The sequence below is a fragment of the Anabrus simplex genome, chromosome 3 (assembly GCF_040414725.1).
Source record: "Anabrus simplex isolate iqAnaSimp1 chromosome 3, ASM4041472v1, whole genome shotgun sequence".
Lineage (NCBI taxonomy): Eukaryota > Metazoa > Arthropoda > Insecta > Orthoptera > Tettigoniidae > Anabrus > Anabrus simplex.
The window spans coordinates 361,951,437-361,966,749 of record NC_090267.1 but is presented as its reverse complement, the minus strand read 5'-3'; the positions used below and the strand labels follow the sequence as shown (position 1 = coordinate 361,966,749).

Sequence of the window (15,313 nt, the reverse complement as noted above, 5' to 3'; positions counted from 1 at the left end):
GAATTACCGTATTTGCTAATAACTTCTGAGCTAAATGTATGTTTTGGAGTGATTTCTTATTCAAAGGTGGAAATACACTATCATCACATTTCGTGAGCTCATGCGAATCGTGTCGCAATCGACCGTGTCCAGAAAGATGAGCTAAAAGACATCCGCCCAACAGCTCCTTCTAGAAATCAGATCATCTCGACCTGCTACCTGTCTGTTCAAAAAAGTATCAACTACATTATTTGGAAATCCTGTGTTTGAAAATGGATGCAGGTAAAACACGTACGTTGTTAACAACGCCTCAATTTAAACAAAAATGCTGAAATTATAACCAACTATGACCTTATATCACTAAAATGAGCAAAATATGACCAAAACAATAAAAATGGCTGAAATATGCATTTATATGCAACATACAATTGCTTTAAACGGGGTCGGGGACCCGTCATTCACACTCATTTTTCAGATTTTGGGTAAAATGAGCTCAGGAAAGAAATGTGACTTGATCTGAACTTCCAAACCTTACTAATAACTTTCATACAAGCTGATACTCACCTTCTTGTGGAGGGTTATTCTGTTGAGGAACAGATGGCTGCTCTTGACAAGATTCCACAGTTTGATTAACCTTCTGTTCACTTTTTTCACCAGGCAAGATTGCACATCCCACTATTCGGATATAATTTGCAGGTATTAGGCCAACTTTCTTGCCTCTGGTAGCAAGCAACCAAGTTCCAGGTCCACGAGGCTGCAATTCCTTTGGAGCTATCAGTATTCGCTGACCTGCTTGAAGACTTAACTCTTGGTCAGAGGCAGCAGTGAAGTCGTACAAGACTGTGGCTGAATATACAGGTTTCTTACATTTACGCCAATCACTTGGATTCATAGCTGCAACAAAACAGAACATGATAAAGAAAGCATACTCTAAGCTGTGACATACCGTATATTCAAAGTTGTAACATTTTTGCTGCTATAAATCATGCAGGTAAACAGTTGTTAAATAGTGAGATACACAACAGTATTGAATGCAAGAGGATTCAAATAGTTGGGGATTTCTAAAACAGTCTGAGTGATAGTTTGCCCGGAGATCGTTTAGCTGCATCACTACTACTCACTTAGCACCACTCAGAAGGCACGTGTAGCTGAAGAAATGCTACAAACACGAGCAACTTTACTTTCTAAATTGCTTGTGCACAGAGATCTGACCACTTTTAAGATTCTAAGGACACACCACCCAGTTACACATGATGTCAGAGGCTTTAATCCCTTAAGAGAACAGAAAGTTCAGTGCAAAGCAGCAACAGAGGGTGCATGTACAATGCCAACTACAGTGTCCATTTGTCCATCCATCAGCAGGATGGCATCTGGTGTAAAACGTTTGCCAAGAGAGAGAGAGAGAAATGTAGAGAGAGGTATTCTGGAACAAGGCCTGAGCATCTGCTGCAACCTACATGTGGAGGGATTACCTTACCTCTTCGGAAAGTGGGCAAGGGCTGCCAGATAATTACCAATGTGGCTAGATGCAAGCTCAACAAAAGAAATGAGTAAATACCATGATATTTAACCTAAAAGTTTGCATACTGAACTCTGGAAGTATGACTGACAGAAGTCATCAAATAACAGACTTGATGAAAAAAGTAACTTGCAGATCCCAGTTCACACGAGACAAAATGGAAAGGAGAAAAGGCTTAACCCATTAGTTACTGGTGATGCATTTTTGCAACAGCGTACAGTATTTTGTTTAGTAAATTTAGCAACAGTTATTGCAAACTCTTTGGTGTCAGAAATATAGTTACTCCATGACTCAAGCTACTAGTTCCATGTTTCCCATTGTACCTTTGTGTGGATAGGTGGTGAATTTGAACTGTGAATAAACTCCAAGAATGGGAGCATCTGACCGAAAAGAAACGTAAGCAAATCGTAATGCAACTGAAGCAATAATGAAAGACTCGCGCCTGTAGCGTAGTTTAGGGATGATATAATTTTCCTGTCTGGGAGAACTAATCCCAGATGCAACAATGGGTCACTCCGACCAGCTACATTACGCACCACCGAGCACAAATGATTTAAAAACCTTAAGTCTCATATATTACAGGCCAACAGTGTGGATGTATTTATGGCTCTCCCGACCATAAGACACGACACAAATGATGACAGTGGTGATGAAGACACTGGAGAAACAATAACAATGGTCTTTAAAAAAAGGTCTACTACTGATGAAATTTGAGAAGTTTTATACTGAAATTGATGTGCTGATGCCAGACCTGTAGTCATATTTGAATCATGTAGTTTCAAAAAACCCTATCTCTAATTTCTATAAAATGGAGATAAAGATTGTTTTGATTTTGCTTGTGGGCATGTCAACTGCTGTATACTATTATTATGCATCAAAACCCGCTCTAACCATTTGAAATTCAATTTTAAAGTACGGGGTTATTTTCATATTGCACCATCTCCAACGCCTTACTCTTGGACATAGGTAACACAACCCGTCATCTCTGCCGGCCAATAGGAAGGCAATACGCGGCCATGTGTCAGGCGCGTGAGGCTTTCTTTGCACGACAGTCAGAGGAAGCATTTGTGTTGACACAGTGTCGTGTATTGTCTATTACTAATGGATGCACCTCAAATGTGTTGAGAAGTGTAGCCCTGGCAAGATTAGGAAGAAATTACGTAATGAACACCAGTGGAAATGCAAGGAAGCAAAAATATCAAGATATGTTTTCTTATAGTAACATTATGTTATTACGTTCCTCTCGTCAGCGTAATTGTAGTAGTGTATCAGAAACTGCAATTTTTAGAATAAGCTTTAGAAAACATACACTGCTGCATGAAGTCGGTGCGCGGTGTTGTGCTGGATCGGTCGTTCTCTCACAAAAATGGCCACAGTTTGAATCTCAGCCAGTGCATGTTCAATTCCCGAAAGCCCGTACCATTGTGGCTTTGTGCAGCTTCTGATATTACCTTCTATGGTGACATTGAGAAGCGAACTTCCCTTTCTTTTTCGATGCAGGCCATTCATAAATACTTATGATATTTTAGTAAACATACACATTCTCGTAAGTAAAAAGGGTGTTTATTGAAAAGGTACACATCGATTGGACCTCCTGTCACACCAATGTGCGGCCATAAACCCAAGACCTACCAGTGTGGAGATATTTCTTTGTTGGATGTGAAGAAGTTTCACTTGGTATTTACTCTACAGCATCAAAACTGCAGCAGGATAGTTTCATTATCAAGCATGTTTCTTGTATACCAGTGGCGACACGCAAGCCGGGTAACAGTATCAGATCCGGAAAAGTTCACACATTCAAGTACACTATTTGGAAACGGGATGGAACGATGGTACCAGTTTGCCGAGAAGCATTTATGGGAGCTCTCCTATTGAAGGAGGACAGAACTTTTAATCTGGGGGAATGCCTGTGGAGAGAAGAGGGAGAGACAGAAGAAGCTATGCCAATAAACCAAAACGTGAGGCCATCTGTAAATTTATTGAATCGTTTTGTGCTAAAGAGCCGCACTACTGCCGTACCAAGTTAGCGGCACGTATGTACCTGCCATGTGAACTAAATATCAAAGAAATGTGGAGACAATACAATACTACTGTTGAACCTGAATTACAGGCAAAGTCTGAAGGCTGATGTTTGCTCAACTTGCTCACAACTAGATGAGGAACTAAAAAATCGCACATCAGAACATGCGAAAGTTGACCTGCAGACCAAGAAACGAGTCCACAAGTTACAACAGAGTGCATTCTATGAATATGTAAGAGAAGAAGATGAGTATTCAGTATGTTTCCTTTGATTGACAGAAGAACATGCTTCAGCTGGCAAATAAATGTGTACAACTTCACTGTAGTCTTTAGAAACTCTAAGACGTCACTGATGCACGAAAATGTGAAGATCTATTCATGGAATGAAGCTGACTTTTATAGAGGTGCAAATTAAATTGCAAGTTGTTTGTTTCAAGCTCTTAACACAATAATTACGGGCTACGTAAATTAACGTATTTCGTATTGGTACGCGGGCGATCGGCTACGTAAATTAACGTTTTCTCACGTTACTTCATTCTTGTGTGATTTTATCTTCTCCGCCGTTTATTAATCGAAATATTTAGTGTTATTTACAAACTAAAGTCTTTGTTGATCGGAATGTAGATATATATATTCTTTCCTTGACTATGCTTTTGGCACAGGAAGTGTGGTTTCATAACACTCAGTACCACGTGACCGAGTGTATTGTCAGGTGTCAGTATGGCGCGCCGTAGCAAAGACAGCTTGAACGATGATGAAATATTTGGAGCAAAGACAGCTTGAACGATGATGAAATATTTGGAGAAATGCATGGTGATAGTTTATCTGATGTCCCTATTGATTGCAAAAATGTAAGTATTAGTGATTGTGAAGATGTGTGTCCGTCAACATCAAAATATCAAGGGTTATGAATTTCATGTTGTTGGTCCGTACTGAACTGAGAATAACGTATGAATAGTAACACAGTAAAGGTTTCCACCTATTCAGTACTAATATGTATTTACAATATTATAAATTACATGGAACTAGTTTCGACCCACCTAGGGGTCATCATCAGCCATATTAAAGCATACATAAGTTTTTGTCGAATCCTAAAACATGTTATTTTTAACTGTAATAATAATCCAGTAATATTACAGTTAAAAATAACATGTTTTAGGATTCGACAAAAACGTATGTATGCTTTAATATGGCTGACGATGACCCCTAGGTGGGTCAAACTAGTTCCATGTAATTTATAATATTGTAAATACATATTAGTACTGAATAGGTGGAAACCTTTACTGTGTTACTATTCATAACATCAAAATATACGCGTGGAAGTGAAAAAAGTGCGACATTCAGTTCAGACGAGTCTGTTGAGGGCGACAATAATACGAGTGAAGGTGCCAGTGATAGTAGTGACAGTGAAGTTGATGGATGGACAAATAAGGATGAAAACAGAGTCCTAGAACCATTTATATGTTTTACAGGCCTCACTTATACAGCCAGTAATTCCGCGAGTATCCCGGAGGTAGTATATCGTTCCCTAGGCGATGACTTGCTTCAGCTTCTTGTGAAACAATCAAATCTCTACTATGGACAAAATTCCGGGAAGTATAAAACCTCCCCCAAATCCCAGAAATGGAAAAATATAAATGTGGTGTAAGGGAAAAGTACCCTCAGAAGCCCTGCAGAGTATGCGCTGTGCACAAGAAACGTAAGGACACAAGGTATATCTGCTTGGGTTGTCAAGTTCCTTTGCAAAAGTGCAGCTGCTTCACGCAACACCACACTAAACTCAAGTACTAGAATCACTGGTAAGTGCTCTCACCAGGTTTCAATCATTTATTTAATGCCATTTAAAGTTACATGAATTTATATTTCATCCAACTTCTCAAGCTAGGTGTGCTTCTGTTGCCGGTCCACAGGAAAGAAAGGAGTAACATGCACCCGGATAACAATGTATTAACAAGCATTGATCTGTCACAAAAGAAAACCGTACGCCTATTTGCAGATGGATGCAATGGACAAAATAAAAAAAAGTACCCTTGTGGGTACAGTAGGTGGCTTCTATATGCACCAGTCAATGTGAAAGAAATTGAAATTTATTTTCGTGCAGTGGGTCATTCATTTTTACCACCCGACAGGGCGTTTGAACATATAGAGAAAGTTGTGTGAAAAAGAGAGGTTATCCTTAAACCGGAGGTATACAACGATATTTTCAGTGGACATGGGAAGTTTCTACAGCCTGGTTGTGAAGTACCAATATTTGACTGGAAGACTGCTGTTCGAGATGTTTTAAAACCTATTGGCTCGTGGCATTTTCAGCTCAGTCCTTCGAAAAATATTTTTGTAAAAAGAAAGAACAACAATATATTGGTACAAGGAGAAGTTGCTTACCATTGCACATTTGGCCAGCCAAAGAGTGTGTTAAGGAGAGGCAAAACATTTCCCGGACTGGTTCCACAGTTAATCGAAAAGGACAATATTCCATTAAACAATGCAAAAGTGAAGGATGTGTGCAGATTGGGAGAAACATTACGGGGCTAGATGGAGGGAGATTGCAGATCTCCAGTTTTATGTTTCGCTGGAAACACGACAGGCTGAACATCGTTGCAGTACGACAGAAGAGCAAGAGGAAGAAGAATACTGTGAACCAAGAGATGATTCTGTATTCTTGTTGTATTAGATTGCAATAATATGATTTTGTTTTTATTCTTCAGACACAAATGCATTGCATATTCTCAATGAACATTTAAATATTTTATACTGTATGTTTGCAAATCATTTTCCATCTCAGTGTGTTGCATAAATGCTCGTAAGTGAAGTAAAAATAGTTTCATTGAGCATTCGACAGTAAGAGCATGTTTGCGATATCAAGGTTTACTTTCAAACCCCGCCATGTCCACCTGTGACTTTCAAAACTCCGTATGTCCAAGATAAATATTGCCTTAGTACAAAAATGTAGAGATGAAACTGCATAAATTTTTGCCATTGATGTCAAGAAAATACGGTTCTCTCGCCACCAGATGGCTCCTCAGACGTAGCACAGCGCTAGCGTTCGAAGCAGAAGCTGACCGAACCATCAGAATCAGTCTAAGAGGTTCACATAACATGTGTACGTAACATATGACACTGACAGGTGTATGACATTGACACAAGCCTGGAATGAAACATCTGGTACCAGGAATGTACGAATTTGGAAAATAGACGAAGTAACAATAGTGAAAGGACAGGGAAGGGAACTACCTACATAGAGTCTTAATGGCTGGCAACCAGGTATTACTAAATTGATAGCCCGTGTCCCTGTTGAAACTGTTAGGATTTCTACGTATTTCCACAGCTTCCCGTATAATCCTCGACTTGTAGTGTCTAGTGTGGGTAAGAGCTCGAGCATCTTGGAACATAACATCATGACACGATGATAGAGCGTGCTCAGCTATTACCAATTTGTCTGGCTGGTTGAGACGAATATTACGTTAATGTTCCTTGGTATGAGTACCAATGGACCGGCATGTTTGGTCAATGTATACCTTAACGCAAGTACAGGGAATTTTGTATACCCCAGGATGTAAAAGTGGGGACAATTTGCCCTGGGTTTTACTCAGACTGTAAACAATTTTAGTGGCGGTGCCAAACACGGTTTTTATATTGTGTTTGCGCAGGACCTTGGCAATTCGATCCATGATGTTGTGAATGTAAGGCAAGTAGGCAGTTCCCTTCACTTCTTCCTTCTGTGAGCTTTGCTTGGTCGTTTCTCTGGGATGCAGGGCTCTATGAATCTGCAAATCGCTGTAACCATTACCCTTGAATGCAACTTTGAGCATGTCCATCTCCACCTGGATATCTGATGGCTCACAAATTCGCCTCACCCTCTTGGCGAGTGTCGTGAAAATGCCTTGATTTTGTGCTGGATGGTGGTAAGAATCTGCATGAAGATAGCGATTTGTGTGGGTGGGCTTACAATAGACGGTATGCCCTAAGGATTACAAGTAATAAAAACAATTTTTTCCCGCATTGGAAGAATATTAATAATAAATGTATTGAATAGGTTGAAGTTAAAATAAATTTCTTACATTTATTATTAACGTCCTAAGGAGCCGTCTGGTTTCTTTCTTACTAGAACATCTGGACAGAAGGTCCTGAGAAACTTCATCTATTTCTATACCACCTAAATCAGCAACATCCTTCAATTAAATTCACAATGGAGATGGAGTTGGATGGATCCCTTCCTTTCTTCAATTCCCGACCAGGCCAGGGATTTTTATCTGGATTTGAGGGCTGGTTTGAGGGCCACTCAGCCTACGTGATTACAAATAAGGAGCTATTTGATGGTGAGATGGTGACCCCGGTCTAGAAAGCCAAGAATAATGGCTGAGAGGATCCGTCGTGCTGACCACACGATAACTCAAACTGCATGCTCGGTCAGAGCAGCGGTCGCTTGGTAGGCCATGGCCCTTCGGGGCTGTTGCGCCCCCCCCCCCCACACACACATACACTCTATCTCTCTCTCTCTCTCTCTCTCTCTCTCTCTCTCTCCATTTGATATTTCAATGTGTATATTAACATGAATAAGCTACATGTTTTTCAGACAAATTCATACAATAAATACAGGCCAGGAATTCATTAACTGATTTCCGCTGATGGTCTGAAACTTTTGTTAGGTACTGTGTGTGTATATATATATTTATTGACATCTAGGTGGAATGATGAAGTGAGAGCCGCTTGCATATGGAAAAAAAGGTGTATCAGGAAAACACTTCTGGACGCATACCTGCCAACCTTCAAAAAGAGAAATCCAGAAGATCCTAAAGTGGAAAATTTTTAAGAACATGTGCATGTGTCACCAAGTCTTGAGACATAGTGAAAAAGGACGACAAGGGGGAAGATTACAAACAATACTAATCCAAGTCAAATACATGTTATGATCACTCCTGAAATTAAATACGTACACAAAGTCATATCCTGAGTGCTCATCTGTTTTCACTTAACACTGGGAACAGTACACAAGCAGTGTTTATCTGCACTTTAAACTTGCAAGTCACAATATGAATGTCAACGTCAAAATTAAACTAAACATGTACACTTATTTACAATATTCTGTCAAGTTCACAGTATACATCACAGGTTGGAGAGGCCAGATGGAGATGAGTTCCTTTCCTCAGAAATTCTGGAGGAAAACTTCTGCTGTTATACAATTACAATACGAAGAGTAGCAATTGGGCGTACCCTGGGCCACGTCAGACTATATCACGAAATGTGCTGACGGCAGATCCTTTCAAATCCAGAAGCAATTGTAGAGATTATTAATTCTCATACAAAAGGTCTTTTTCAAGACCAACTCTGAACATTATATCAGTAAATATAGAAGGAATATCTGGACCAAAAGAGGAACTTCTCCATAATCTGTGTCAAGAATTCCAGTGTATTGTGTATCCAGGAGACCCATAGAGATACATATCAGAGAAGACCTAAGGTACAAGGCATGAACCTTGTAATTGAAAGACCCCATCGGCAATATGGTAGTGCAGTATTTGTTAAACATGGCTTTTCGGTGCTTTCTAGAGCATGTACAGAGTAGGATAATATTGAAATCCTGTGTGTTGAACTGAACAACTGTGTAGTCACCTCGGTATACAAACCATTTAATGCAAAATTCATCTTTAAGGAACCAACTAATATCCACAATCAGAAAACTAAGTTCATCTTAGGTCTGAATTGCAGTGGGCTGAATCCAACAACTTACGCTCAATTCATGACAGTAAATTACAACCACCTTTCAACAGTGGATGCTGGAAACGAGGATACAATCCTGATTTGATTTTCACCAGTGAAGAAACAGCTTCACAATGCCACAAGAGCATTGGTTCCCCAATTCCAAATACCCAACACAGGCCTATTGTATATCAGATTACTGCAGCCGTAAGACCACAAATAGTTCCATTCAGAAGACGATACAATTTCAAGAAAGCAAATTGGGATATGTTTTCTGAGGCACTAGACAGCCTTATGTTGAAAATACATCCATGTCCTGAGGCATATGATTATTTTATAGCAGCCGTTCAGGAGTCATCTCGTAAATCCATCCCACGTGGATGCCGTACCAACTACATTCCAGGACTCAGTAAAGACAACATCTATTTGTTAGAAGAGTACATTAAACTCTTTGAAGAAAACCCTTTCAGCGAACAAACATCAGATGCTGCTATAAAATTTACTCAGTCTGTGGCAGAAGGTAAGAAAACTTGGTGGATAGAAACAATAGAAAGGCTAGACATGAGCAAAAGCAGCCATATGGCATGGGGATTACTACGTCGACTAACTAATGATCCAATGCAAAAGAAAACCCATGCAAACATTTCTCCAAATCAAATAGCTCATCAGCCTTTGAAAAATGGTAAAACAGACAAACAAGGACCGAAATTCAAAGACAGGAACATCTGGAAACTCTCAAAGCCATTTTTGCAAAATGAGTTGCAAAAGGCCATACAAATATGTAAGAACAAGGCAGCTGGAGTAGATGACATAAGAACAGAGCAAATAAATAAATTTGGACCAACAACACTGAAATGGCTTGTGGAACTTGTTAATAACTGCTTAAAACAGAACAAGATTCCAAAAATATGGAGGAAAACTAAGATAATTGCTATATTGAAACCTGGGAAAGAACCTTCTGACCTCAAGAGTTACCGGCCCATCTCATTATTATGCCATCTTTATAAAATATTTGAAAGGCTGCTATTGAACCGTCTATCACAAAAGATTGACAATTTACTTATACCTGAACAGGCAGGCTTTAGACCCCAGAGAAATTGTACAGCACAAATAACTCACTTAACACAACACAGAGGATGGGTTTGAGAAGGGCCAGATCACTGGAGTGGCATTTATTGATCTCTCATCAGCTTATGATATACACTACTGTTCTAAAGTATTGCATGCCATTCATTGTGGCAATATTATTTTGTTAGTAACATATTTAAATGTCTTGACTGCAGAAATAGCTCATATTACTCATGCATTTGTATCTGGTTTTCTTTGGCTATGGCTTGCGACAATGCCTAGCAACAATGTGATCTCACGATGCCGATTATTGCCTCAGAATGTGCTCTGTTACCAAAGGTTGAACACATTCACAAGTACTGGTCTGAAAATATTGCTGGATTTTTAATTTTCTTTCTACTGTGCGTGTGTGCATTTTATAGCAATAGTGAAAACTCGTGAATTAACCCCTAGAAAGAAAAAGTGCATCGAGTTTTTACACAACGAAGGCCTAAACAACAGTGAAATTGCGAAGAGATTAAACTGTTCGAGGTCAGCTGTGAGTCGCAATCTGCAGAAGCTGATGACCAGAGGAAATATGGAAAACTTACCACGAAGCGGGCGCCCACGCATTTCTTCGCCTATGGAGGACAGAATACTTTGCAGACTAAGCCGGAAAAACCGGAGTGCCACTTCAATGGAACTGGCAAAAGCATGGCAAGAGTTGATGGGAGTCGATTCAAGCTCATCCGTTGTCAGGAAAAGACTCTGTGCAATGGGAATGAAGGCTTGAGTTGCCAAGAAAAAAGCCAGTTTTAACTGCTGCAATGAGGAAAAAGAGGCTTGTATTGGCCAGACTCCATGTAAACTGGACAAATGACCAGTGGAGAATGGTGGCATTTTCAGATGAAATCAGATTTTCCATGATGACTGATAGACCACAGCTCGTTAGATGTGAACCCAGTGAAAGGATGGATACCGACTGCCTTGTGCGAACAATGAAACATGCCCCATTGGTTATGGTGTGGGGAGCAATGACATACCAATGTGTTGGAAGGCTGTACGTTGTTCAGGGTACAATGAACACTGATCAATATGAAGTTGTGATCCGGCGCCCTCTGATGACGTGAAGCTTTCCAGGATGCGCATTGGATTTTCCAACAAGATCTGGCTCCATGCCACACATCAAAGAAGGTGAGTTTTGGTTACTTTATCTTTGTAATACAATTTCTAAGGTTGCTTCTGTTACACATCGTCCAAATCTATCATTTCAGATTCGTTCTGTCATGACTGAATTGGGTATCAAAGAACTTCCATGGCCAGGAAATTCACCAGACCTTAACCCAATAGAGAATTTGTGGAGACTGGTTGGCAAAGGGGTTCAGAAGAAGAAACCTGCAACAAAACTAGAGCTATTGGAGGTGATTGTGAAAGTGTGGAACCATGAAAATGACATCAGTATCATTCGAAAATTGATTGACTCCACGCCCGACAGAGTGAAGGCTGTCATATGAGCCAAGGGGGGCCCAACAAAATACTAATAGTATTTAAAGTATGACTAATGAATAAATCACTTTTGAAACAAAATATTTTACTGTATGATCAAATTAAATAGCAATTTAATCAAAATACTTAATATTTAACTTCAGTATCTTCAGAGAGATGGCATGATATTGTACATAGGTACATACTGTTGACATATTTCCTTGAATTAAAATATTATAAACAATCCTGTCCTTCATTATAAGGTTCCCTCTCACTTGTGGAATATCATAATTTAATAAATATTTGAAATTTCAAATATGAATGCATTTTTAGAAGCTCTGTAGTAGAATTTTCTAAATTCTATTGGGGCGTGCAATACTTTAGAACAGTAGTGTAGTCCAACACCGCATAATGCTTCACAAGATCTACAACTTGACTCTGCACTTTGGTTTCACTAGAATAATTGCCACTTTATTGTACAACCGAAGATTCTACGTTGAATTCCAAGGAAGTCAGACCCATTAGAGGAACCTTTTTTTTTCTTTTCTTTTTGCTAGGGGCTTTACGTCGCACCGACACAGATAGGTCTTATGGCGACGATGGGATAGAAAAGGCCTAGGAGTTGGAAGGAAGCGGCCGTGGCCTTAATTAAGGTACAGCCCCAGCATTTGCCTGGTGTGAAAATGGGAAACCACGGAAAACCATCTTCAGGGCTGCCGATAGTGGGATTCGAACCTACTATCTCCCGGATGCAAGCTCACAGCCGCGCGCCTCTACGCGCACGGCCAACTCGCCCGGTATTGGAGGAACCAAAGGAATGGCTTACCCCAAGGGAGCGTATTGTCACCAATACTCTTACGGGAGCTCTAGAAACCTTTTCTGACTACTACAACAAGAACCACCTGAAGCCAAACCCACAAAAGACTCAGGTCAGTGCTTTCCATTTCCGAAACAGACAGGCAGGAAGAAAACAAAGTGACTTGGGAAGGCACCGAATTAGAGCACTGTTTTACACCCAAATACCTTGGAATTACCTTAGACAGGTCCCTCATCTACCGGCGGCATTGCCTAAACACAAAACGCAAGGTGTCAGCCCGTAACAACAACATTCGAAAACTTGTTGGTAGTAATTGGGGTGCTGAACCTCAAGTGGGCAGTACTTCTGCCATGGCACTTTGCTGAATATGTCTGCCCAGTGTGGTATAAATCCGCCCATGCGAAGCAAGTAGATGTGGCCCTTAATGAAACTGCGAGACTAACTGACAAACTGTATTGTATGGCAGGAATTGCTCCCCCTGATATACGCTGGGAAGTAGCCGCAAATGCCGAAAGGAAAAAAGTTGAAGAAAATTAGCTACATCCACTACACAGACACACTCCACCAAAGCCTAGATTGAAATCTAGGAGGAGCTTCCTACAGTCAACATCTCCAATAATACATTTCCGAAGAAAGCCAGAGAAAAACTGAGCAGCCAGAACAAGTCATCTTCAAACATGGATAAAACCAGCTGAATGCTTACCAACCAGACACAACTTGGACTAGATCACATGGAGATCACTGAACAGGTTAACAACAGGTGTTGCAAAGTCTAAGGACAACTTAGTGAAATGGGGATATTTGGATGTGTCGCCACTATGTGAATGCGGAGAGGTGCAGACTACCAAGCATCTATGTCAGTGCTCATATTGCCCTGATTCTTGCAGTGAGGAGGATTTGCTCAAGGCACAAGGAAATGCAGTCGCAGTTGCTCGCTTCTGGGCAAATACTATTTCATAACATTTTGGCATATATGTGTAAAAATTCCTTCTGTTTTACTGTTACTAAATTGTAATGAAAAAAGAAAGTTCTATTGTATGCCTCTGACTGGAGAAATAAATAGAATGGTATGGAACTTTTAACAAAAAAAACCTTTTGATCACTTTTGGTTTAACAAATCTGGAAAGCAGCTGCTTTAACAGGTTCGTCATTAGTTCTAGAAGTTGATGAATGTGAGGGGAAGCACTCTGAAGTGTAGAATTGAGATTCTCAAATAAAGGAATGACAGCATAAAGGAAGGCACAGTATGCCTTATTTAAGCCTGATGACAGAACCATTTAAGAAATTCTTCACTATTTTGAATAATGTTCTTATTCTTCAGCACAGGAGTGTCAGATTTTGAGACACATGCAAATCTTTTGGGAGTGACCAATTCTGACGAATTAGTAGCTTTCTTCTTTTCATGGTTTTTGGAACTACCAGACTCGGATTTTGGGATTGTAAATGATGTTAAGCTAGTAGCTGATGCACACTCAGCATTAAGAAGCACCTCATCTTTAAAGAAGTCAAGCAGTGGATCGCATTGCTCCAACAGCCTCTGCAGACACCTTCCTAACTATAGCAATCTTGTGCAACAATGTTTCAGTATTTTCTATGTTTCCTTGTTGTGAAGCTCTTGGAATTTCTTAAAGTGGTCCTTCCCTTACAACTCTTTGCTAAATAATAGAAGATGTCGAGTGATAGTTCATCAACTTAAATAGGCAAACTGCCTGCACCTTTCTCAGCAGCTAAGTTAATCAAATGGCATGAGCAACCCAGTAAGAAGACAGATGACTGTGCTTCCCTTAAAACAGCAGCAACTCCATTCTTCTTTCCCATTATGTCTGGAGCACTGTCAGAACAGAACGCTACACAATTTTGAATTGATATTTTGTAACACTCTAACCGTGAAATTACAAAATTACCAATATTTAGTCCCGTTGAATCACCCACCAAGGCTGGGACAGACAAAACTGAGCTATCTTTTCCTGCTTTGCCACAAAACAGGTGAGGACAATAGGGTAAAGCTTAGCATTACTATTATTGCTCCCATCCGTCGCTAAAGAAAATGGTTCACGTTGCATGTAACCAACAAGTTCACTTCTTGAATCCGCAGCCATTTCTTTCAAAATGTGTGTGGTTTTTGTATGACCACAGCCATATTCTTTTGCAATTTCTGAACCTGGAAACATTTTCCTAAACAGAACAGCAGCATGATCGGCAGGAGCTAACGGGATATTATGTTCAATTAAAAATGAAGTACACAAGCATTTAGCTCTTGCTCTTGAAACCATTTACGACATTGTCAGGAGCATGTCATAATATCCTGCGTATATAATATGCAGTTTTTGTGCCATGCTATGACGAATAGTGTCATAATTAGCATGTTTTGCTTGATAAGGGGCATGTGTAGCTGTCTGCTGGCTGGCAAGACTAGGGTCTCATTACGCGCACTTAGAGAAAACAAGGCTTGCGCCAGCCAGTACTTGAAAAACGCTCTCTTTCTGTGGGAGAGAGAAAAGAGGATGCAAGAAGCATGTGATCCGAGATTCAGGTCAAAGGGAAGTGCTTACCAAGTTGTGTGAACCCATGAAACAGTAAATCTCCGTGAATTTCCCTGCAAATCTATTGATACCGACCTATAGCCTTCAGTTGTTATTAATAATAGTAATAAAAGAGATTCTGATCTACGCGATGGATATTTATGAATAAGGACTCATGTGAATCAGGAAATTTTAGGCTGATTTATGATATCAAAATGTGTTCTACAT

At 40.0% G+C, this 15,313-nt stretch overlaps 1 protein-coding gene across 1 annotated transcript in view; it reads right to left on the bottom strand.

The window, feature by feature from the left end:
- Nucleotides 1-15,313, bottom strand: part of Pex13 (peroxin 13) — a 114,160-nt gene that overhangs the window by 24,988 nt on the left and 73,859 nt on the right. Inside the window, exon 5 of the mRNA XM_067143278.2 lies at nt 544-873. Coding sequence (XP_066999379.1) covers nt 544-873 — 330 coding nt within the window. The remainder of the gene's footprint in view (nt 1-543; nt 874-15,313) is intronic.